This window comes from Glycine soja, chromosome 8 (assembly GCF_004193775.1).
Source record: "Glycine soja cultivar W05 chromosome 8, ASM419377v2, whole genome shotgun sequence".
In the NCBI taxonomy this organism is placed as follows: domain Eukaryota; kingdom Viridiplantae; phylum Streptophyta; class Magnoliopsida; order Fabales; family Fabaceae; genus Glycine; species Glycine soja.
The window spans coordinates 46,612,353-46,636,002 of record NC_041009.1 but is presented as its reverse complement, the minus strand read 5'-3'; the positions used below and the strand labels follow the sequence as shown (position 1 = coordinate 46,636,002).

The following is a 23,650-nucleotide window of genomic DNA, read 5'->3' as shown; positions in this document are numbered from 1 at the left end:
TTAATATATTTAAGTAAAAATATTTACTTTGTGGGAGAAGTTACCCTCACAACAAGCAACGTGCATCCACAAGTGATTGTGTGTGAGAATGAGATGTTGAGTTTGATTCCATCCAAGAATATCTCATATAAAGAAAAGAATTATAACGTAATACTTAAGGATAATTGTACTGTTCAAATCAGAAGAAGAAACATGTTAAAAAAAACCGCAATTATATTATAAGTATATTGAGAAAAAATTTAAAGAACTTACAGCAGAATCCGTCTTCATTTTCATTTCTATGGTGTCATTGACTTTTACGTTTAAATTCTATTTCTCCCTTCAGAAAATTTGTTTATTCCAAAATCACGTCTACAGATAGGTTTCTAACAATAAATAATTATCGAAACAACAAGGATTCTAGGCGAAAATAGAAAAAGAACCTATACTTGGTTATATTGAAAGAGTATTGTCAGCACTCCTGATATAAGTAAAACAAACAAACAAATGCTAATAATAGCTTATTCATTTTTGTATGAGAAAAATATATATATATATTACACAATCCTTTGCCGTGATCCTCAATTGATGAAGTAAAATGAAGAGATTCCTATAATTTGTGCCCAAAAACTAAAAAACAGAAATTTCACTATATGGCAGTGAAAAATAAATAAGCTTGAACCCTCCCATGTTCGTGTTTGTAAGTCAAATAGGCTTCACATGCATGCACGACAATATTATATTTGATAAAATCAATACCACCAATCAGGTTGTCCATGGTTAAGATTTTTACCTCACGTCATAAGAATATGATTATCAAAGCAAATGCACCTTTAATATAATTACGGATTTTGTGGGCAATTAAGATATGCATAATCTAAATTCCAACTTCCATACCACCTACTTCAACATTAACTGGTATCAGGTTATACAAATACAGCATACTAGGAATCAGAGATGGAGAATGAATGAAGAAACAAGAAGCTTGAAGATTGAGAATACTAAAAAGGAATTATATTGAAAAATTGACTATGAGCATATACAGTTATGCTCTATTTATTGAGCTTATTAACAAATTCTAACAAAGTAACTGATCCTAACGGAATGGAAAGTAACACTTAACTAATTACTTCTCTCTTAACTACCAATAACATCCTGTAATGGAGCACGTTCAATAAGGTTGGTAGCTCTAAAATACTAGGTTACACCTCCTACCCCTCACATATATACTAATAATAAAAAAAATAAAAAATCAAAATTAATTAAAAGTTTTTAAAACACATTTAAATAAAAACCTTTCAAAAGGATAAAAGACTCACATTTATTTTTTTAACATCATAATAAAACTTGTCTAAATAAATAATAAACCATCTCGTCTCAAAATAAGGTTCTTCAAGACTTCATGTAATTAATATAAAAACATATACCTCAATGTCACATCCTATCAGAGCATCGTGTTCCCGTGTCCTCTAGCATGAGATTTTTCATAGTTATCCACCTAACCATCTGCTCCCATGAACACAAGGTTCAACATCATCATGAGATCCAAACACAAACAGCACACGGGGAGTGAGTTATCACATTCCTAATTAATAAAGAGAAACAAGACAACATGTAGATATACATATCATATAAACAAAATATAACTTACTTAAACATAGTGCTCACGTCATTCCATCACTTTGTCGCGTAACATTACATCACAACACAACACGTCTTATTTATTTTCACATCATTCATTCATATACTCAAGGATCAAAACACAATATCACTAAATCAATCAATATCGATCAATACACAAGTGTTATGCAATAGATACACTAAGACTAAATCCTATATGCAATGTAGTACATGTCAGTGAAAAATCTCGTCAGGCGCCTAAGAGTACATGACAAGACAAACCACGCACTAGTAAGTCAGGTCACTCTCACTAGGTAAAATCATAGGGAGACCAATCGGGGTTACGTTGTTTTGCGAGAATGTTCCAACCATGTGGGATCGGCACAAGCTGAAAGGAGCACTCAAACCGGGTGTATTTACCCTCAAGGCCTACACTCCGAAGAGTCTGTTAGGGCCTCTTCCTCCTGATTCAAGTTCAACCCAAAAAACATTTTAGCACGCAGACTTTATCTATGAATTGTACAAAACATACGACTCCTCAATTTTTTTCAAAATAATTTTATCTCGTCATGCTTGTGATTAAACTCGTCGGGTCCCCTCAGTGATTCCCATCACAATACTCGTTGCGCATTAACTCGTCGCCCTTAAAGGATCTTATAGTTGTGTGATTGTACTACAATTCAATGCACACAACATCTCAATGCACATATATATTACAAGTCAATACATACTCAATTTTTCACATACATTCGATCTCAATCACAATGATATAATCTCAATTAAACATGTTATCACACCTCATGAATCATATACACTTTACCTATGAACTATGCAATACACATGACTCCTTAATTGTTCTCAAAAAAAATTTATCACATCGCACTTGTGATTAAATTCGTTGGGTCCCCACAGTGGATCTCATCACAATACTCGTTGCTCAAAAATTTGTCGCCTTTAAAGAGTCTTACAATTGTGTGATTGCACAATTCACAACTCAATACACACATCTCAATACACATGTATTTCACCATTCATCACAGGTTCATTTGTCACTTACTCACAATTTGAATCACAATTTCATAATCTCAATGTAACAGTTTATACAAAATGTTTCTCACAATATGGGAAGTAAAACCCTTCAAACAATTCCACACAATCATATTAAAATCAATGAATCAAATTATAGGTCAAAAATATAAAAACACCAAAAGCACTCAAGTTTATCAACCAATTCGTATTAGGACATCAATTAGTCAATCAACACAACAATATTATATTTATAAGTGTAAAGGAAAATTATAATTCAATAAACATCCCAAAATAAATCCCAATTTGATCCCCTAGAGATCCCTACACATGTTCATTCTAACTCTAATTGCGATGGAGACATCCCTTACCTCTAAACGGGCATTTCTAGCAATTTCTTGAGATTCCCTGAGTTTTTCCTCTTATTTGCTCTGATAGGATTTTCAAAAGTTAGAGAGAAGGAGAAACGATTAAAGTCTTCATTTTGTACTATCTTCGTGCAATTCACTTTTCTCTCTCTATGAATATTATTTCGCAAATCCCAAAGGTGAAGGTGTGTAGAATTGAATTGCAAACCAAATGTCTAAATTACACAATGATCCAATGGTTAACGAGTCTAGAATCGTAGTTTTACTAGACAGGTTTTGAGTCTCTACGAAAAAGAAAAAGCTACAATGCGATAGACATTTCTCTTAGCTCTAACATTTTTTCACAATTTTCAACGGTGAGAATGCTCAGAAATGAGTTGCGAACTTGGTGTTGAAATATCACGACAATCCAACGGTTAATGAGTCCAAAATCGTTGTTTTACTAAGACAGGTTTAAGTATATGCGAGAAAAATAGAGAGTTTTAGGAGGAAAAAAGAGAAAAAAAAAATAGAGTTTTGAGAGGAAAAAAGAGAAAACGAAACTGAGAAGAAGAGACGTAAAGTCTATCGTCAGTTTAAAAACTGACCTAACATGTCTCTATTTATAGTTAGGGTACTCACAACCTATTATTTACTTTATTTATTTATTTTTATTTTATAAAAAGAAACTTTATTTTATTTTCTATCAAATAAATAAATTATTTTTTTTCCTTCAAACCATTATTTTAATTATTTTAATACAGTTATTTTTCCTTATTTATTTAATTATAGAAACCTCACCATTTTCTAAAATTATTTTTTTAACTAAAAAAATCTTTTTAATTTATTCAACATAAGGGCACATAAGGCCATTCCCCAAAGTTCAGCACTCCATTATTTGCTTTTATTATCATCACCCTATTCACAGGCAATATAATTAGCAATTAATATATTTGAATAAATACAATCTTAATGAAAAAAATGAACTATAATTGCTGAAAGTTACCCATGTGAATTCATTGTGTCATCAATCCTTCTCTGAGATCAAAATATTAGCTATAATATATTCAGTATCTATCACTTCCGATGATGATCTCAAACTCAGGCCACACATTGTTGCTTTCAACTGTATGGTAATGAACTAATGATATCAAAATGAAAACGAACAAGACACTAAATAGCCAGTAGCCAAATTTTACAGTAACCTCTAATGACCTGTTTGTGTTTATCTTGTAAAAATGTCAAGCGTGTTAAGACTTACAGTTTCTTTGCCGACACAAATTCAAATGTTGTCACATTCATTCCTTTTTATTAAGGATTAGATTGGTATGCATACACAATATTATAATTAATTTAATCATTTTTTACTTAATCTAAAAGTAACTAATATTTTAATTACATTATCAACAAGCAAATAATCCCTTGTAAAGTATGCAAATCTTAAACCACTGACCTATGAGACTCCAATGAGGTGTGGTTCCACTTTTGGGTGCACAAACAGGTGGAGAGTTTTATCTGCTGGTGAGCAATTTTATGCTGAGTGCCAACTCACGATCAATAAACTGAAAGTAAGAAAGAACATCAGAGGAGCCAAATTAAAGGAAAGAAAATTAATGAACTCATTTAAGCAATTTAGCTATCTGGTATCTCTCAGAGCAATACCGTGCTTGTCTGCAACTACTACAGAACTTATCTCCTTTCCAGGTATCACACCAATTACAAAGAGCAGCTAAAAGTAAGAACAGACTAGTGAAATAGAGATAGATTTGGAACCATTGAACAACAGAATATTTTGATGAAATTGCTTGAGTTATGAAGCACTCGGCAACATCTCTTATAATAATTTAGATTGAGGTACATTTAATAGAAATAAATTGAAAGTGTAGACTGGAATAATGATAATCCATTAGGACTATTCAGCTTTGCTAGACTTCAATTCCCTAGAAACCAAGGGAATGTTAAACAGTTTCCAATTATTTCATGGATGTGCATACATGTACTCCAAAAACCTAAGTCATAAAAAAATGTTAATCCACATATCTTAATGGGCAAGCTGGCCATATATTAGTTATATGTTAAATAAAAATTACTGTAGAAATAATGTGGAAAATCACAATAATAACGATACAATATGAGTGGCTTGTTCAGGACTTCAGGGTAACTAAATTAAGTTTGAGATTGGAATGTAACAGTATTTACCTTTTTTCCTAATAAAAGCATGGTGCCACTATGAAGCAGTTACAGAAAGGAGGATGAAATGTAATCACTCTAACTCATGCAGCAGTTGCTGACACTAGCACTCACAACAATGAGACAATCAAGAGCAAAAAGCCAAAAACAATCATAATCAATAGACATAATAAACATGACTAAGGTCCCCAAATAAAGATCCAAACAGAAACAGGAACTTTCTTCACCACACCAAAGCAAAGGAGCTCTAAACAATTTATGAACACCTGTTTTCTTCCAGGGGGCATTACCCCAAAATGTAAACCTTCATAAAAGTCACAGAAAAAATGAATTTACATATGCAGTTTAACAAATATTATATGATGAGATTCGAAACCATTATGACAATGAGTAAACTAAACTCCACTTCCAGCAGGTCTGTATCTCTCATTATAACCACAAAAGTCAAAGTTTGACAGGCTTGCAGGCGGCTCCATGTGATCAAATCTGTCCAGTTGGAAATCGTCAAGGAAGTTATCACTGTAGGAAAAAAGACCTAAAATTTACCAAGGGCCAGAAGATAGTTTGTAGCAAGAGACATAACAATTAACAAAGTAGTTGGCCCACCAAAAGTTTCATTTGGAACATGAGACCTAAGATATATTACTACTCCCTTTACAGAAACCATAGTTCAAGATGCTTCATTGGAGTATCCATTGGTATTCATAATGCCCATACCTGAACTTTAATTTTTCTTGAATATTCTTGGGAAAACACCCTAAGATAATTTTTACAAGATAGAACTTATGTCTGCTATTCACATATCCTTATTAACTTCCTTTATTAACAAGTTCAATTTAGGGTAGAAGGCATTGCAATACTTCAAAAGTAAAAAAAAAAAAAAAAAAAAAAAAAAGATCAACCTCATTCTAACACAAATAATTGAAAATTTAGAACTTCAATTGTGAACTTTATCCATGAATATCTTCCAGTTCAATTAAACATTGCATCCAAATTGCAATAAAGCATATGTTTACAATTTACATAAAGAGTATGCTAACTTATTTGGGGGAACAAGAAAAGTCAAATGAAGATGCTATGAATCATCATATAACAACCTTGAGAAAAGAGTCATGTTTTGGTGCAACATCAACCACCACACACCACTTATTCGTAATTTCAGGCTCAGACACAGCACTGCAGTTCAAGAAGACACTTCCTAAGAACCAGCTCTAATCAGAAATTCAGCACCATCACAGCTTCGCAATGAACCTAACATCACCAGCGAAATATGATCATGTTGATCCCTGAGAAGACATTTCAGGGAAGGACACATGAAATCAACTGGCATCTGATGAAATGCATTTTCCTTCTTAGTTGATGCAAAAACCTAGCAGTTCAAGGCTTTAATACAACACAATACACAAGGATAACACAAATTATATGCACATTGAATCATAGTATGAGACATCAGCTTCATACCTGAAGCAGGAATTTTAAAGGCTCTCCACAAATGTCACACACAGATGACCTCCCTGATGGGATTAATCAGGGGGTCAAGGTTAGCCAAGCCTATTATTCACATCAAAAAACAGATCATATAACCATCAGAAATGGATTTATTTAGTTTTCAAACCTTCAATACAGGAAATATCAGTTATTGACCCCTTTCCTGGAACTGTAGTTCAAGATGCTTAATTAGAGTTTTCAGTAGTAGCCATAATGGACATACATGATCTTTAATTTTTCTTGAATATTCTTGGAAAAACACCCTAAGACAATTTTTTACAAGATACAACTTAAACTCTTTCTGCTCTGCACATATCCTTACTAAGTTCCTTTGTTAAAGAAGATTAACTTAGGGTAGAAGGCAATGCAATACTTCAAAAGACATATTAACCTCATAGTCTAACACAAATAATTGAAACTCAGGCACTTGATATTCAAACTTTATCCATGATCTCATTGTTTCAATTCAACGTTACATCCAAATTGGAATTAAAACATTAGTTTACATGAAAGTGTCAAGCTAACATATTTGGGAAAACAAGAAAAGTCAAATGAATATGCTATGAACCATAATACAACTGACTAGGAAAAGAGTCATGTTTTGGTGCAACATCAACCACTGCACATAACTTATTAGCAATCTCAATCTCAGGCATGGCACTGTGGTCAGAGAAAACACTTCCTTGGAGAACCAATTCTAATCAGAAATTCAGCAGTGTCACAGCTTCTTGGTCAACCTAACCATGAATGAATTTACAGCTGAAGCATCCAGAACAATCCATGAGGATTCAAATAACTCATGAAAGAACTCAGTTCCAATCTCCTCTGCTGCAGTCCTAAACGCAATCCCAAACGCATTGCCTTGAGCCCCACCCAAACGCGGCCTCCCACAAACCCCCACAATCAGCACCTTCCCTGGCTCCTGAGACACACAAGCACAAATCAAAGGCTTCATTTTGGCCCCCTTCTCTCGCAAAGCATCCATGATAAAATAACAGAACTTAGTCAAAGCCTGCGGGTACCCCAACAGCGTAGCATCATTTGAATCCTCTAGCTTCAGCCACCGGAAACTCCTCCCACTCCTTATACACCCATTCTTAGTAATTGCAGCACTCCCTTGCCTTAAAATTGCTCTCTGAATTTTAATGGCATGATGCATCCCAGTTCTCAAGTTGTCAATATTGTTCAAAGACAGCGCATCATAGGCCACACCAAACTGCTTAGAAGCACAAGAACCATCAGATCTAACAAAAGACTCAAGCAAGGCAGTCACACCATACACCACATCCGCAGCAGAAATCTTAGAACTATACTTGAGAGTCCTAATGAAACTCCTGTAGTAAAAATCAGTGAGCCCATACTCAGGCAAAAACCTCTCAAACTCCTTCTTCATCTTGCGCTTAACCTCCAAATTCATGTGCTGAAACTTCTGCTGGCAATCACCAAGAGCAAACCCCATTGTCCCGAACAGAAGCTTCAGCTTCTTTATCCCGTTCTCACTCCACGTCTTCAACTTGGTGGCAATGTACGAGGAGCACATCATGGAGTCAAAGAGGCTCCACTCCTGCAACAACATAAGCCTCGGCTGGTCCTCATAAGTAATCCGCAAAGAATTCGGGGCACGAATCTTGGTACCATCCTTGAGAGTAACCGAAGTAACCGCATCCAGGTTACCAGAACTGTTTATGTGCTGCTCGAGCTCCATGACTCCATCATGGTACCTCTCGTCACTCAATCTCTCGTGCACAAACTGATCCGTGAGGGAAATGCACGCGATCCAGAGCAATTCGTTGGTGTTCTTCCTGAGCTTGTCAGCGAGTTCATACATCAAACACCCGGAGGGCTTCCCGTGAAACGTCCCCAATTTGTAATAGCCTTTCTTCAGCTTCCGGTAGAGCTTAATTGGATCTTCATCATCACCATCATCATCATCCTGAGGGTTCTTCTTTCTCCTTTTTCTAGATCCAGTCCTTTCAGAGCCGGAGTCGGAATCCGAATCCGATTCGGACTCAGATTCGGAATCGGAATCAGAATCGACGGTGGTGGCGGCGTTGGCGAGTGTGGTGAGGTCGAAATCGTAAGCAAGATCGGATTGTCCCTCGTCCTCTTTAGTGAAGAGAACCACAACGGCGTCGTTCTGGTCGCTGAGGTTGCGGAGGTGGATGGGGCGGTGGCTGTCGACGACGAAAACGCGGGCGTTGGAGGGGAGGTTTAGGGTATTGCTGAGGTCTCTGTGGTTGCCCCAATTGACCAAAACGACGGAGAGAGGCTCGTCGTTTGAGGAGGAATTTGTGTATTTGTGGATCTCATGAAAAGACGACACAGGGTAGCACGCGTATTGGATGGAATCGGATTCGAGGATGTGAAAAATGATTTTCAGAGCGCAGAGAGAGTCGACATCGGAGGTTGAGGGGAAAATGAGAACCGGAGAAGAGGAAGAAGATAGCGCGGTTTGGCGAAGCTTAGCGTAGAACGACTCAACGTTTTGCTCTCTCATAGTAACAACAATTTAAGCAGCGTTGTTGAATGGTTTCTGTGAAGAAGGGATTTTTCGATGGGTCATCTCACTCAGAGTAGACAAGTTCTTTGAAATTTCTGAGGGTAATGTAAAGAAAGAAAGAGTTTGAATTCAAGTTTCTCAAAACTGAAAACGCAAAATCAAAATTTTGAAAATTTTCGGATACGCGCCGCGAAAAACTTTGGCGGGTTTGCTTGATGATTCGTAATTTCGCTGTGAATGTGATGAGAGAATTCAGAATACTGTGCGGGGAGGTGTAGGGTAGTGGAATAGGGATCAGGTAAGAGCCTCACATTTGGATTTTGGATGGAGACTGAATTATTAACTACTAGGATTTTTTTTTTGTCTGGTTTTGCTTATTTATGATTTATTCGTTTCTCATCATCATCTATCACTGAATAATTTTAGAAATTAGTAAATTAAAATAAGAAATACAAAAAAAAGTCGTATTTTTGGGGAATTTTTTTTATGTATATCAATTTTATAATATACGATTTTTTAAATAATTGTAAAGCAATGGAAACAGGTTTTCTAATAAGTTATTTGGTATGTTTGTTTTGTTAAGCTCAGTTGAAATTGAAAATAGTTTATTTTTCTAAACAAAAAAAAATGTTTTCGGGAATTTTTTTTTATTATTTTAATGTTACGTTATTTATTTTAATTTTTATGATAAAAAATAATTACTTTTCAAAGAAATGTTATGTAAAAATGTTAAATTTTAGCTGTAAAGAAATAAAATATCATTTAAAAAAATTTGTTGAAAAGGAATGAAACACTTTAAAAAGAAGAAAAAAAGTAAATAAAGGTAATAAAATGCATCTATTGCTTTTAGAAGTAATATATATATATATATATGATAATTATTCTTTTTAGAAGGATAGAACAAAATCATCAAGTCCTATAGTATAAAATTATCAAAAAAATAATATAAATTTCATTTAATAGAAAAATTTATAAATGGAAATAAATAAATAAATGTTATTTTAATTTTTAATGTGATAAATAATTTAAAATGAATTAAAATGTGAAAACTTATAATTATTTAAAAATACGTAGTTACAAAATTTCAATTACTGGTTAAATAGTATTTAATTGACAATCATTGGAGAAAGATTGAGTTATCATTATCGTTGGGACAATGTTATTATGAATGAGTATAGCAATATTTTAGTTTGATGATTAGGAGACGTGCAAATATTTAATTTTTAACATGTAAATATTTTGTGGTTGAAGAATTGGGTTATCTTTTCTGTTCATATTGAAAAAGAAATTGTTTGTTGAAACACAAGTATTTATTTTAGAAATTTATTTAAGGTAAATAATTATTTTGATCTTTCAATATGTAAAGCGTGACAAATTTATTTTTAAAAGATAAAAATTTAAATTTTTAATTCTTGAAAATGAAAAAAAAAAGTGTGACAAGTGAAAAAGTCTGTGTGGAACATTGAGTCACTGTTTTACACGTTCAGAGACGAAAATAATTATTTATCTAAAATATAATTTAATTTTCATCTTCTTTTTTTTAATCGTTACAAGTATAACAACATTACAGTAGATACTTAAAAAAATAGGAAAGCAACATAAGTTAAAATAAACATAATAATAAGCATAATATTATGTTTATTATTATATATGTTTGTTTGTTTATTTATTATAATATTATGCTTAGAACGATTAAAAAAGGAGAGTAAGATCAATATTAAATTATATTTTGTGTAAATAATCATTTTTCTTCCTGAGTGTGTAAAACACTAATAAATTCGTCCCTACATGTGTCACTAGTCTCTTTTAACAGTAACGAATGAATATATTTATCGTATTTTTTTTTCACTTTTGGACATTAAAATTTGAATTTTTATCTTTCAGAAATAAATTTGTCAGCGTTTTACACATTTATGTAAAAAAAAACTATTTATCCATTTATTTATTTTTACTTTGAAATAATGAAACATATGAAAAATACATCTTGACATCCAAATATTAGTAGATACTTTTTATTTTGACAAAAAATACTAATAGACACTTAGTGAAAGAAAAATATAAGTATGATAGGTGATATGATATGATGGAAAGAAATAAATAAATAAATAATGAGAGTTATTATTAAAGTGTTTAAAATATTGAGATGTTAAAATATCACCACCAGTGAAACATAATCTTTAGCCAATATTGACAAGCTATAGCATGGATATGTTTAAAACAAATTTTATTCATTTTCACGCTTGATTTTAACTTTTGTACTCATACCTTTTATTTTCTACCTCTACATTTGATTAGCTAGTTACTAATAACATAATAATAGTTTCCCTCTGCGATAAAATGCGAAATCCAGTCCTCATTTTTTACACCAAAAAAGGATGTCCTCATATTTTATATTCACTTTGCTATCCAAAATTCCAAATAATCTAATTATGTGCAGCTGGGACTTAGAAATTAAACAAAGTGCATGCATGTATCCTACATTCCTACCATATTATGGTTACAAATATTTCACATAATTAATAATTTGTTTATAAAATAATAATAATTAATCACGTAACATTGAATACGTAGGGTAGGGCGTTCTTCTTCTTCTTCATTTTTGTGTTAAGCTTATAATGAATTTTTAATTCAAGCAGGTTAAGTGAGTAAGAACTGAGAACTGATATTAGTCAAGTTACTGTGTTCAAAGATTGGATGGATTCAGATAATGATATGATGAATCACAAGCCAGGCTAGTCAGCGATTTTTTTCTTTTTTTTGCAAAAGCTGGTTTTTTTTATTTAAGTTTAATTTGCGAAAACTGGTGTGTATTTTATTTTTGAATTAAAAATGTTGTGGCATTATAACACCTCCCCCTTTTTTTTCTCTGACCTCATAATTTCGAATGTAATGAAAAGGCAAAACACACTTGAGCACACACAAGTATCAATAACGCATGTAATTGTGATCCTCCAGCAGTATTCAAATCCTATATTCTCATTAGAAAAACTAGAATTTTATTTCAAGCAGCACATAACCATTACATGACACAACATATACATATATACATACCACAAAAGATACATAGCTGCATGGAACACAACCAATAAAAACCATGCAAGTTATTTATTTACTTATTTAGATATATCACTTTTTAACTCTCATGCACTTATATACATATATATATACATATATATATATATGAATCCAACTTTGGTCATGGAACGGTGGGGGAATTGCCATGGCCTTCATCATCTACTTTAGGAACTCCTTGGTAATAAGGCACGGCCATTTTGTCATTTTTGAGCCACAACCAAGGATGAAGTAAAATAAATGGCCAGAGCCCCAAAACCCCGAAATGCTGAGGCTCGTACAGAAGATCATTATCATTATGATGACCATGATCATTGTCTTTACCTGGGAAGCCTCTCTCTGCAGTTGCAGTGCCATTCAGAGTTGCCATAACAAAGAGAGACAAAACCACCAAAGCTTTGGTTTTGGCCATATGATGATGAGTCGTTGCGCTTAATTATTTGTTGAATTTCGTTTTGCTTTGAGAAAATTGGCTCCAAATGACTCCAATTTATAAAACTAGGGCCAAATGATGCGACCCTTTGATTACCTGAGATGGGAATTGAATAATAAATTTACGTTTGCGTGAGGGAATTGAATTAGTTCGAGGAATTTAAGGTTAACTTGTAGCCAGTGTGTACCATTTATTGAGTTAAATGTTGAGGCATGGTTTCCTTGTGTTGTTGTATAGTATATAGGGTTGAGCTGTTAGCCAAAGGAGGAATATTGGAATAATATAAGAAATTATGTTTACGGACTGCGTTTGGCTAAAATTGTAAGTATTCTTTGAACTAATATTTTCGCCAATGCATCATTTTCTAAGTATCAAAGAATGAAGTGAATATGATAATTAGTACCAAGGATATAAATACAAATCCATACGAATTTTAAATAATTAAGGTAAAATTATTGAAATGTTATCCACCACTTTGATTGATTACTATTATTTTTTGTAAGAATTCACACCCCTGATTTTCGTACTAAATAGCACCTCTCGATTTCATATTTTGTGAAGCAAGAACCTCATTGTACGTGAGTAGAAAGGATTTTACCATATGCATTTTTATATTATTTTAAAATTTAAATGTACTATCACATAAAAAAAAGATTTATATACACTCATCATATATAATTTATAGCGGTATTATTTAATGATCAGTTTTGTCAATCTTATTAATAAAGTGTCAATACAGTGTAAGGTGACAATGTCAAAACATATCCATCGAAATTAAACTCTCTTTTTTAACGAGGAGTAATATATATATATATATATATATATATATATATATAGAAATTTATAAAATCATAAACAAGTTCTACCTAACAAAGTTATGCATGTATATCAATTTGTAGAAAAAGCCTTTTCAATCTTCACTACTAAAAAATTACTTTTATGACACACATTTCAAGATGATTATGCGGAACTGTTTTAAAATGTCATATGATAATAATTTTGTAAATACGAGATTATTCAACGAAAACGGTTGGAAATTATCGTTCCATGACGATTTCGCAAAAATCATTGTGGAAGACCAGCATTCTAAGATAGTTTTTACAAAACCATCTTAGAAGTGAATGGTTGTCAATTCGGGCTTTAAAGCCCTTTCTCCTTAGAAGTGAATGGAATGCATCAAAATACATTTCTTAATTTTTTTTAAATACATTCTAAGACGATTTTCAAATCAAAATGCTCTTAAAAAAACTGTTAAGACGATTTTAAGAGTATTCTTCTAAGACGTTTATTTGTCTAAAAAATTGTTTTAAAATGATAATTTTTCTAAGAAGATTTTTTAAAAACTATCATTAAAAGTCTTGACTTTCCACGATATTAACTTTAAAATCATCATTAAATGAATCATAAGACCGTCGTTAAATATGTCTTTTTTTTTTCAGTAGTGTCCCGTACCCACATTTGGAGAAGAGAACTACTGAAGAAAATAAAGCTTTTTTCTTTTCCTTTCCGTTATAAGGAATTCTCCTATCATGTTTTAATGACATAAGTCATTTACCGCTGTAGCATTAAGTTGCACTAAAAAAAATTGGAGGATAACTTAAGCGCCAAATGAAGTAATGGGGACAGCGAGATTTATTCGGTCAACAATGGTTGTTGAGGTTGGCTTTGTTCTCATATTTGGCAATGAGGAAGAGAGGATTCGAAAAAGTATTAGAACCCCTAAGGTTAACATTTTTTTTGGTGAATGCTCGAGTTGCATTTGATTAGCTGAAAATACTGAACAGTACAGAAATAATTATTTTAATTTCAGAAGAAAAAAAGTTTTGAAACTGAAGAAAACAAAACATTAGCATAAGTCTTAAAAACTAGTTACTCAATAAATCAAAGTAAGAAACAACTATTTATCCCACACATAATATCATCTTAAAGTAAAAAAAAAAAAAAAAATATATATATATATATATATATATATATGCGATCTTTCATCCTATCCTCAATAATCCTTGACAGACTCCCTTCTCTGATAACTCCTCTTTTATTTGTTCTTTTCCTTTCCTTCAAAATTGCTTGCATAATGCATCTACTACCATACAACAAACAAAACAAAATACGTTATGACTTTGCTACTTGTATTGTACTATTCTGCTCAGTGTGTATACTACACAGCCAGATATATGCATAGAACAAAGTGCTACCACCACCGGAAAATACAGTGCTACACAGCCAGATATATGACACATTACAGTTTATTTCAGAAAAGTAACACTTACTCCAGAACAACACAGCTTGATATGTACTTTATAACAGCCTATTGCAATGGCAAACATAACTCCTATCACAAATGCTACATTCTTCAGATAAACATGTACTGCAGTAAGTAATGGTAATAAACAAAAGTTACTTTTGATAAATAGAGACAGCAAGATTAGTCAGAACATTAATAATTAGCTAATTGAATAATTTTAAAATGATTATTTTAGCAACACGCATCGTTCGAATCATACAGTAGATGACAGAACCATACCAATTTCCTGGATTTCTATGCTCCCTTAAGGTACAATGACATTCATGGAATCTGATGCTAATGGATCAGAGATTGATGTCAACCTATTTAGCCTAACTACAGGATTTGGACAACAATTTAAATTTGTGAGCATGACAAGAAAACAGCGACAAAATTTTAACTCTCCAATCCCCTATTAAGGGCACAAACTCTAAGCAAAATATAAAGGGAAAATTGATAAGACAACCCTGGTAACGTGAAACAACACAAGAAAGACAAAAACAGAATCATGGATTTGGGTGGAAGCACACGTAATGGTTCTCATCTTGGAGCTTTCTTTCTCCATTCCGTTCGTCCCCGGTTTATCTCAAGTCCTTCAGTAGACAACCTAAGTAGATGCAGAAACTGCTGGTGTTCATGTTTGTCTTCCCTTGCCATGGCAGATCCATTTGTACTTTTCAGTTCTGAAACTGCCTCGGCACCACCCTGGATTTCTTCCACACTAGTGAGGGAATCAACTATGTCATGCTGTCCGCACTCTCGTCTGTAATCCAAGGTAATACTCTGCAACTCATGACTATCAATGATTTCTTGAGGCATGCTCTGATAAAAGTAAGAGTATGTTAATGACATCAACATGATAAGACACATTTTTTGACATAAAAATCAATGATATAGGTCACATGTACGTTATTTATGACAAGGGTAAATATAGAATAAGCAACAAACCAGAAGAGAAAAATCCAAATCTTCAGAAAAATTGAACATATCAAGTAATAGATATTTTCTTAATTTTGAAAACACTGCACCTTAAGATATAAAGATTTCATAAAAGTAAAATTAAACGAGAACATGATATAAACTGTTTACCCAAAAGCTGATTTTGTGACAAATAAACTAGCTAAAAAGTGAAATAGAAAGTATTTCAATAAATTAAAAACACAATCTATCAACCTCAAGCACCCATCCAATATAGGTGACATTGTTAACATGCTGATTCATGTCCAGATCCGCTCTTCTTGGCTGCAAAAATAAAAGGCACAGTGAGAAGGCCAGGCTCTTGAAAATTGAAATATGCTGGATTTGCCAACTATTTTCTCTCCAATAAAATCCCTTCCTTTGTGCCTATTTTGGGGGGGAGATAACAGAAAAAGGTTCATGAGGCAAATGATCATACCACAAGTCCAAGTCTGGAATACTGGGCAGGGTCTTCCAATTTCGGTATTTTCTTCAAGTTATTGCTATCTGCCTCTGGAATTGCTAACCTAAAACCACATAAGAGAATTTGGACAAAGCAAACAAAATCACAAGTTAAGCAGCAATCCAGCCAGGGTATTGAAATTTGAAACACACCAAATCACTAACAGTAACAAGACAAGCAATGTAGTATGATCATTCAGCCATAACAATTCAACCAAGCTACTTGTAGCATGCTAAGAAAAAATTGTTCAAAAGCCAATTTTTGTACCAATTGGCAATTACCAAAAAAAAAACATGAATCAGTTATGAATAATGAGTCATTATAGGAAGACTCGTTTTTAAAATAATGGAACATGGTATTTGTAGTAAAGTTCCCACAATTTTATAAGAAATCACTACGAAACTTCCTCACGTCCTTTCCTAAAAAAGGTAAGTGGCAGAAGCTGCTGAAAGTAATCAAATCCAGGTTTGTGTTGTTAATAGAAATGGTATCACAATGTCAACAATCAGTTATGAATAACAATGATGGTGATGCTGTTAAATCTCCTTTATTTGTCAATTAAGAATTTTAGAGATTAGCAATAGTTGATTCTTAATTATGAAGTAATGAAAACAGTTATTTTCACCACTTGGAGTCTGTAATCAAGGGCAGTTGATAAAGAACCAAAAGGTCATTAAGTTCAGAAAGATCCAGTCATTTCTAGAATTATGTGGAATGATCTTTAAATAGTGGATCTCCATATTTTTAGAAGTGTTTTAGTGAGGTTAATTAAAATAACAACTACAGGATTGATTTCAGTTTAGAACAGGAATTCTGATCACTGATCTATCATGGTTTCTACCCAAGGAGGTGGACTCCACATGCTGTTTCCTTATTTTCCCTCTCATTCAATCACACATGAACTATAATCCTAGGCTAAATCATTATTTCAAGAAATCTATCACACAAAGAGAGGGAGGGTATGAAAAAAATTATACTTGTATTACTTCATTTGGACTTATTGTTATTGGTGAAACTTTCTTTGGAAAATGTTCAAGTAACAATCAAGAAATAATATTTCTCTGGATATATATGAATGGGTAGGATAACATAGTTGGGTTGAGGTGTGCTCAACTTTTGTTCTTTTGGTAATAGTTCTCCACCTTTCCTCAACCTATACCCCTTCCCTCAAAAACCCTTCTCGCCCAATTAATTAAAGCTTGAGCCCTGACACTGCCAAAAGTGGAGACTCTTGACTTGATATAGCACAAGTGATAAGAGTCACAGAATTTGATGGGTGTTAATTCATAAATTCAAGTGATTTCAAATATAAGGCTACATAAATATGTGAACATGTGTCCCAGATTTTACTTGACAATCTAGTGACATCCTCATTAGTGATGCCTCACTTGGTACCTAGTCAATGGCTTAACTAACAACCTGCAGTGCAGTTTACTGCAAACTATATGAAGCTGGTAAGCTCTTCCTTCCAACCAGAAAATAAAAGTTGTAAGATGTCATTTCAAAATGTACTTTTGATGCATGCAAGATCATATGCTATAATTTAATTTATTCCAGAATCCATAAAGATATAGAATATTGATCAAGTAGTGTAACCCTCTTTGCACTAGTGAGCTAAGAAGCCCCAGAAAGTTTGATCTCTTCTGCTTATCAAGTCTTGTTATTACAACAATGATTAAGAACACCTAAATAAAACAAATCGTCTAACAAAGTTTGAGTAAGTTGTAATGCCTTGGCAGCATATGATAAAGAAAAGTGACTACCTGGGCTCTCGAGGACAGAAAACCAAATACTCTTCTTTAACATCATCAGAAACTTTCTGGAGTCGTCTGGTGTCCTGATTCATCATTACCCATTTGCTGAAACAATTAAATGTAAATAGTCAACTATATGAAAGTATCTAAAACAAATTATTTCATCAGACAGTATTGCTATTGTATGCAACAAAACATAAACATGCCAAAATTTAGAGATGCACCAATTTATGATGCAAAGGAATTAATAGTTAATGTATCTTGATTTGCATCAATGGATAATTTTCTGTCAAATTAAGATTTTGGGACAGTATTACTTCTGAGCTTTATAAACTTCGTACCCCATTGCCCGGAGGCTCTTTGCTATGCGAAGGTATGGGGGAGGGATGTTGTACGCAGCCTTACCCTTGCATATGCAAAGAGGCTGTTTCCGGATTCGAACTCATGACCAACAAGTCACCAAGGCACAACTTCTGAGCTTTATGCTTTTATAAAATCCCTAGCATCCTTGTTACTTAGGGATAAAGTTTAATAACCAGTAGTTTAGTCTCCTATCCTTTTTGCCACTAAATAGCATAGGTTATATTATATAGGCTCATCACTGATAGTTGGTTGGTACCAAAAGAAACTATCATGAGCTCAACTGAGGAAAGAGATCAAAAGGAAAAGCTTGTGATGGGTCCTCTACAAGGTTGCCCAGAAATCAAAGAGTGGTCAGATATCATCATAGTCCTACACAAAGTAAGCATATCCTACTTGTTAACAATTGATCTGCCATTTAAGACCTGAAAGGAGCCATGCCAGAAAAAACTCGGTATATTATAGTGCATAATTATAATATTTATCATCTAACTGCTGTAGGAAAAATTTCTAAAAGCATCACAATTCACAACTGTCCAATTTGTAGGGAAAATCTTTACCTTGTTGCCCTTCCAATGACTGCATCACTTGCATAGTCTTTCAGTATAAAATCACGCCTTGTCCCAACCCTTCCTTCACCTTGGCACCATGTCTCTATCTCAACAACGTCACTCCTGTTGGAATCGTTTAGCTTAGACTTTTCAAACTAGAGTTTATAAACTGAGTGTCATAAAGAACAAAAACCCACCAAGCAGGGTATTTGTAGATTTCAATGTGCATGCGAGCAGTAACCCATATGAGACGCAATTTTCTCATCGTAGGGGTGGTTGCAAAACCATCAGTAGAATATCCAACACTCTGAGCATGATTACATCCAACCTCCTACACAAAGTCACCAAACATTTCAAAATTCATTTGAGGAATACAATAGCACATGCTCTTTATATTAGATAAATTCGGCTCCTAAGGTAGATCTGTCTGTTTTTCTGTTTAATCAAACAGTCTATAAAAAACAGCCAAATTCATTTGATACTTTAGAAAATAAAAAATCAATTATATTTTCCAACTGATTTTCATCTTTTGGTTTGGATGAGTTAAGGGACTGCCTTCTCTCAAACCTGGGACGCCATAATGGTATTACAATGAGCAAACCATCAAAGAACATATATAAGTATTTTCATAAGACTGGGACTAGAAAGGAGAGTACTAGTTCTTAATATGACGATTATTCTGAATCAGGGAGTTAAAATCAAGGAAACAAATTAGCACTAATACAAAAAAGAAGCACGAATAAGAAAACAAAGCAAACTTTTTCCAAAATCTTGTATTCCAAACTCCAACACTCCATGCATGGAACTCGGTGCCTCCCAATCTGGAATCCTTAAATTGCCACAAAACAGCAAAACCAAAAAACTACTATAGATCATACACAGAACAACCTTGAATGCCTCAAATCTTCAATTTGTAAACTTTAAAACTGTTTTAGTCCAAACAAAACAACCCCAATTGCCAAAATATCGTCATTTTTCACTTTAGATTTTAGAAAGAGAAAAAAGAAATCCCATTCCCCAATCTAAAACATGCACAAACCCACATGAACCAGAAACACCCAGATGCTCAAAATCCAATCAATCCACCAATTAAACAAGATGAAGTAATCAAATCAAATCAAAATCACCCAATTGAACAAACAAATCAACAATCAAGACCTGCAAGAGATTAGCAATGGTTTCAACAGTGGCAGTCTTATTGATCCCAACTTCGTAGCTCCTCACAATGAACTTCTCCTTGTAAGACAACCCATCCTCCGTCAAGCTCCCCACCCTCAGCCGGTCCGCCAGCGTCCCGGACTCCGCCTCCACCCGGGTCGCCACCGCGCCATCCTTCGCCGACACCACCGCCGCCGACACCCGGATCGCCCTGCCGCCCGGCGACCAGAATCCGGAGACGCCGCTTATCCTCCGGCGAGGGACGACGCAGGCGGGCCGGCCCGCAAAGCCGCATTGGGCCAGCGAGTGAGCCCGGTCCAAGCCATTGCACGAAAGCTTCAACATTTTTTTTTATTTTTTAATAAAAAGGAAAGCTGGGTGAGTATGAGAAGAGAAAGGGGAAGAAGCAGAGTGGAACTGAAGAAACAAGTGGTTTTGAATTGAAGAACGTTGTGAAAGAGATAGAGATGGGAAGCGACACTGAAGTAGTGAATGAAGCACGTGTGTTCTCAATGGGCTCTGTTTTTTCCTCTCTGTTTTCACCAAACCGAACCAACCTCGTCTTTTTCAACTTTTGTACCGTCCAATAAAGTACAACTAAATCAATGTTGGGTTTCTTTTTTATACAGCTAAATCAATTTTGGTTGGCTTGCCACTGCTGCTTGTATCTCATTCAGTCATTTTGAGCGGGGAACTTTACTTTTCTTAAATGCATACTTTAATTTATTAATCACAGATAATCGTTTCCATATTATTTAAAATAATTCTTTTTTATTTTTTTTTTAAAAATTGATAAATTTATTATAAGCGATAGAGTATGATTCGACTTATATTTTTAATATCAACTAAACGATTCATCTTACTTTCTTATCTTTTATCTTTTTATCTTTTTTAATCTGTTATTTTTCAAAATCTTCAATTTAAATTTAAACTTAAATATTGCATTTAATTTAAATATACTAGTATTTTAGTCTATGTATTATATAAAGTAAATGTTTATTTTATAAATGAAAATTTATAATTTATGATAAAAATATACTTCTAAATATATAAATTATATTATAATTAAAATATATAATAAATAAATATTTTTGAACAAATAAATTATATTTTATATTTATGATAAATAATTTTTATATATTGAAAAAATATTTTTTTAAACTATTCAAATTCAAGTTAAAATAAGAAGATATTGAAAATGATAAATCAAAAAGAGATAAGAAGTTAGGTCAATTTGTTTAGTTGATATTACAAGTATCTGATAATATATCATATACATGTTTGAGCATATTTAAATTTTGAAGATAAAATATAATTTGAAATTGATTTTTGATATTCACGTAAAGCTTGTTAAATTGTTCAATTGATATTAAAATCTCTCAAAATGATATATCATATTTGTTAGTACTTAAAGAGGGTGAAGTTCACCACTTTTTGAAAGGATAGTATTCAAATAAAAGTGAATATGAGGGAGAGTGAGGAGAGTATAGGTATAGGAAAACATAATTTTCACACGTTTATATAGAGAGAGGGGTTTAGGGAAAAGACAAAGTTTGTGTCTTTTTTTTAAAGAAGATTTAAATAAATTTTCAAATTTTGTTTTAGGTTTTCAATAAATTTTAATCTGTGTTAAGTTCTAATTAAAAAAAAGTATTTTTTTTAAAATTTTTGTGGTCAGTTGAGTGAATATGTGATAGTTAAAATAATTAAAATGTAATTTTTGGTGGCTAAAAAGTTGATATTATTTATTTTGAATTTAAATTATGATTTATGACGATTAAAATTTTTCGTAAAAATAAAACTAAAAATCTCTCACCGTGAGAAACAATTTTGAGCCTTTAGATATATTTGATTTTTAAATGAAGGATTTAGATTTTTGTATGGTTAATTTAATGAGGAATATGACAAAAATAAGGTCATGGAGGAAGGACAATGGATAATATTTGATTAGTATTTATCAATTTAAATATGGTTTCCTTCATAAGTGACAGATCCAATATCCTAAATCAATGAGTACAAATTATAAAAAATAAATTCAGTGGATTTAATTATATAAATATAAATAAAATAAAATATAAAAATATAAAATTTTATTTATAAATTTGATAAATTTTAAAAAATGAGGGATATAAATACACACCCTAAAATAATGTAGGTACGCCACTGCCTTCATTCATCTCATCGGAAGCAAAAGTTGATCGCGCTCTTGTTTGGGTTAGGATTTCAAGACTTGATCATATATTTTATGATAGAAATATTATATTAACACTTGTGGCTACTGTGAGACACCTATTAGTGGATACTAACACGCTGAATATTCGTTGTACTGATAACAAACGTATCCTATATGATATTATCAATGTACCTAACTCTGAATATAATACACAAATGACCAGTTATAGTTCCAAAATAATTCAATTAGGCGATAAACCAAACAATTTTATTTTAATCGACAATTTGAAAAAAAAAAAGTTTTTATCAAATATTTTGCACAAAAAAAAAAACAAGTAGTGTTGTTGAAGATAACTTTCAGATAAGAATATGATCTCATGCGTACCCTGAATTCTCCTCAGTCTTATTTTAATTGAATCCTAAATATACTTCAATTGGCAATTGCCTATGAAACTCATTAATCAACATTTTTGTCAACATTTTTGGCAATTGCCTAATTGAAAATTCATACGAACTCAATTGCTTTACAATTTGATTAATTATAACTAGATAATGACCGGCAAATAATTAATTAGAATATAGATTGATCAATTCTAAAGTCACAATTAACAACAATGAAGAGATTTAGTTGATTGAATAATAAAGAGAACTAAATTACGAATCACAATTAGGGTACACTAGTATACTTATATCACAACCCTAATCTAGGAAAATCAGTCAATCATGATTGTAATAAAGCAGTAAATCTCAATTGGAAACATAAAGAGCTGGAAGGGATAGAAACTTTACATGTTAGAACCCTTATGTTGATCTTCACGTTGGATCCTAGCCTAAAGGTCTTTTGTGTGACTTTTTTCCTCAGAACTTCCTATTTTCGAACAAAAGATGTAAAATTTGCTTCTGGAAGTCACTAAGCAGCTTTTTAACAAGGACAACTTATGATGGAGCCATCGAGTACTAAAGTGAACAATATCATCTCACTTATAATAATCCTAACCATGTCAATAAACTTCAACTCAGAATATTAACATTAGAGAAGAAGTGTTTAAGTTATTCTTATCCGTTAGTCTCAATTAACAAACTTTTTCTATCATGTCAAAAGTCTCACATTAAAATCAAAGTCTTACTTAAGAATTAAAATCAAACATCATTTATAAATATTATTTTCTCTTAATTCACTAAAATATCTTCCAATATAGACAAAATCACTATAGACGACTGAGTACTAAATACTTTAAATGTGATCATCCTAACAAGTCATAGGGATCAGGATCTGAATATCCTCGTTTCTAATTT

At 32.7% G+C, this 23,650-nt stretch overlaps 2 protein-coding genes across 2 annotated transcripts; both read right to left on the bottom strand.

Moving 5' to 3' along the window:
• Window positions 1–7,059: 7,059 nt before the first annotated feature.
• Window positions 7,060–9,351, bottom strand: LOC114423716 (cell division control protein 45 homolog). The gene has a single exon (XM_028390576.1). It carries the CDS (start codon window positions 9,145–9,147, stop codon window positions 7,369–7,371), a length of 1,779 nt encoding a protein of 592 aa, XP_028246377.1. The 5' UTR covers window positions 9,148–9,351; the 3' UTR covers window positions 7,060–7,368.
• A 5,729-nt stretch (window positions 9,352–15,080) lies between these two features.
• Window positions 15,081–20,772, bottom strand: LOC114423715 (oleoyl-acyl carrier protein thioesterase 1, chloroplastic-like). The gene is made up of 7 exons (XM_028390575.1): window positions 20,183–20,772; window positions 19,222–19,355; window positions 19,034–19,147; window positions 18,123–18,218; window positions 16,336–16,423; window positions 16,113–16,181; window positions 15,081–15,761 (listed from the first exon to the last, which is right to left on the bottom strand). The coding sequence occupies exons 1-7, from the start codon at window positions 20,525–20,527 to the stop codon at window positions 15,480–15,482; spliced, it is 1,128 nt and encodes a 375-aa protein (XP_028246376.1). The 5' UTR covers window positions 20,528–20,772; the 3' UTR covers window positions 15,081–15,479.
• Window positions 20,773–23,650: the final 2,878 nt, after the last annotated feature.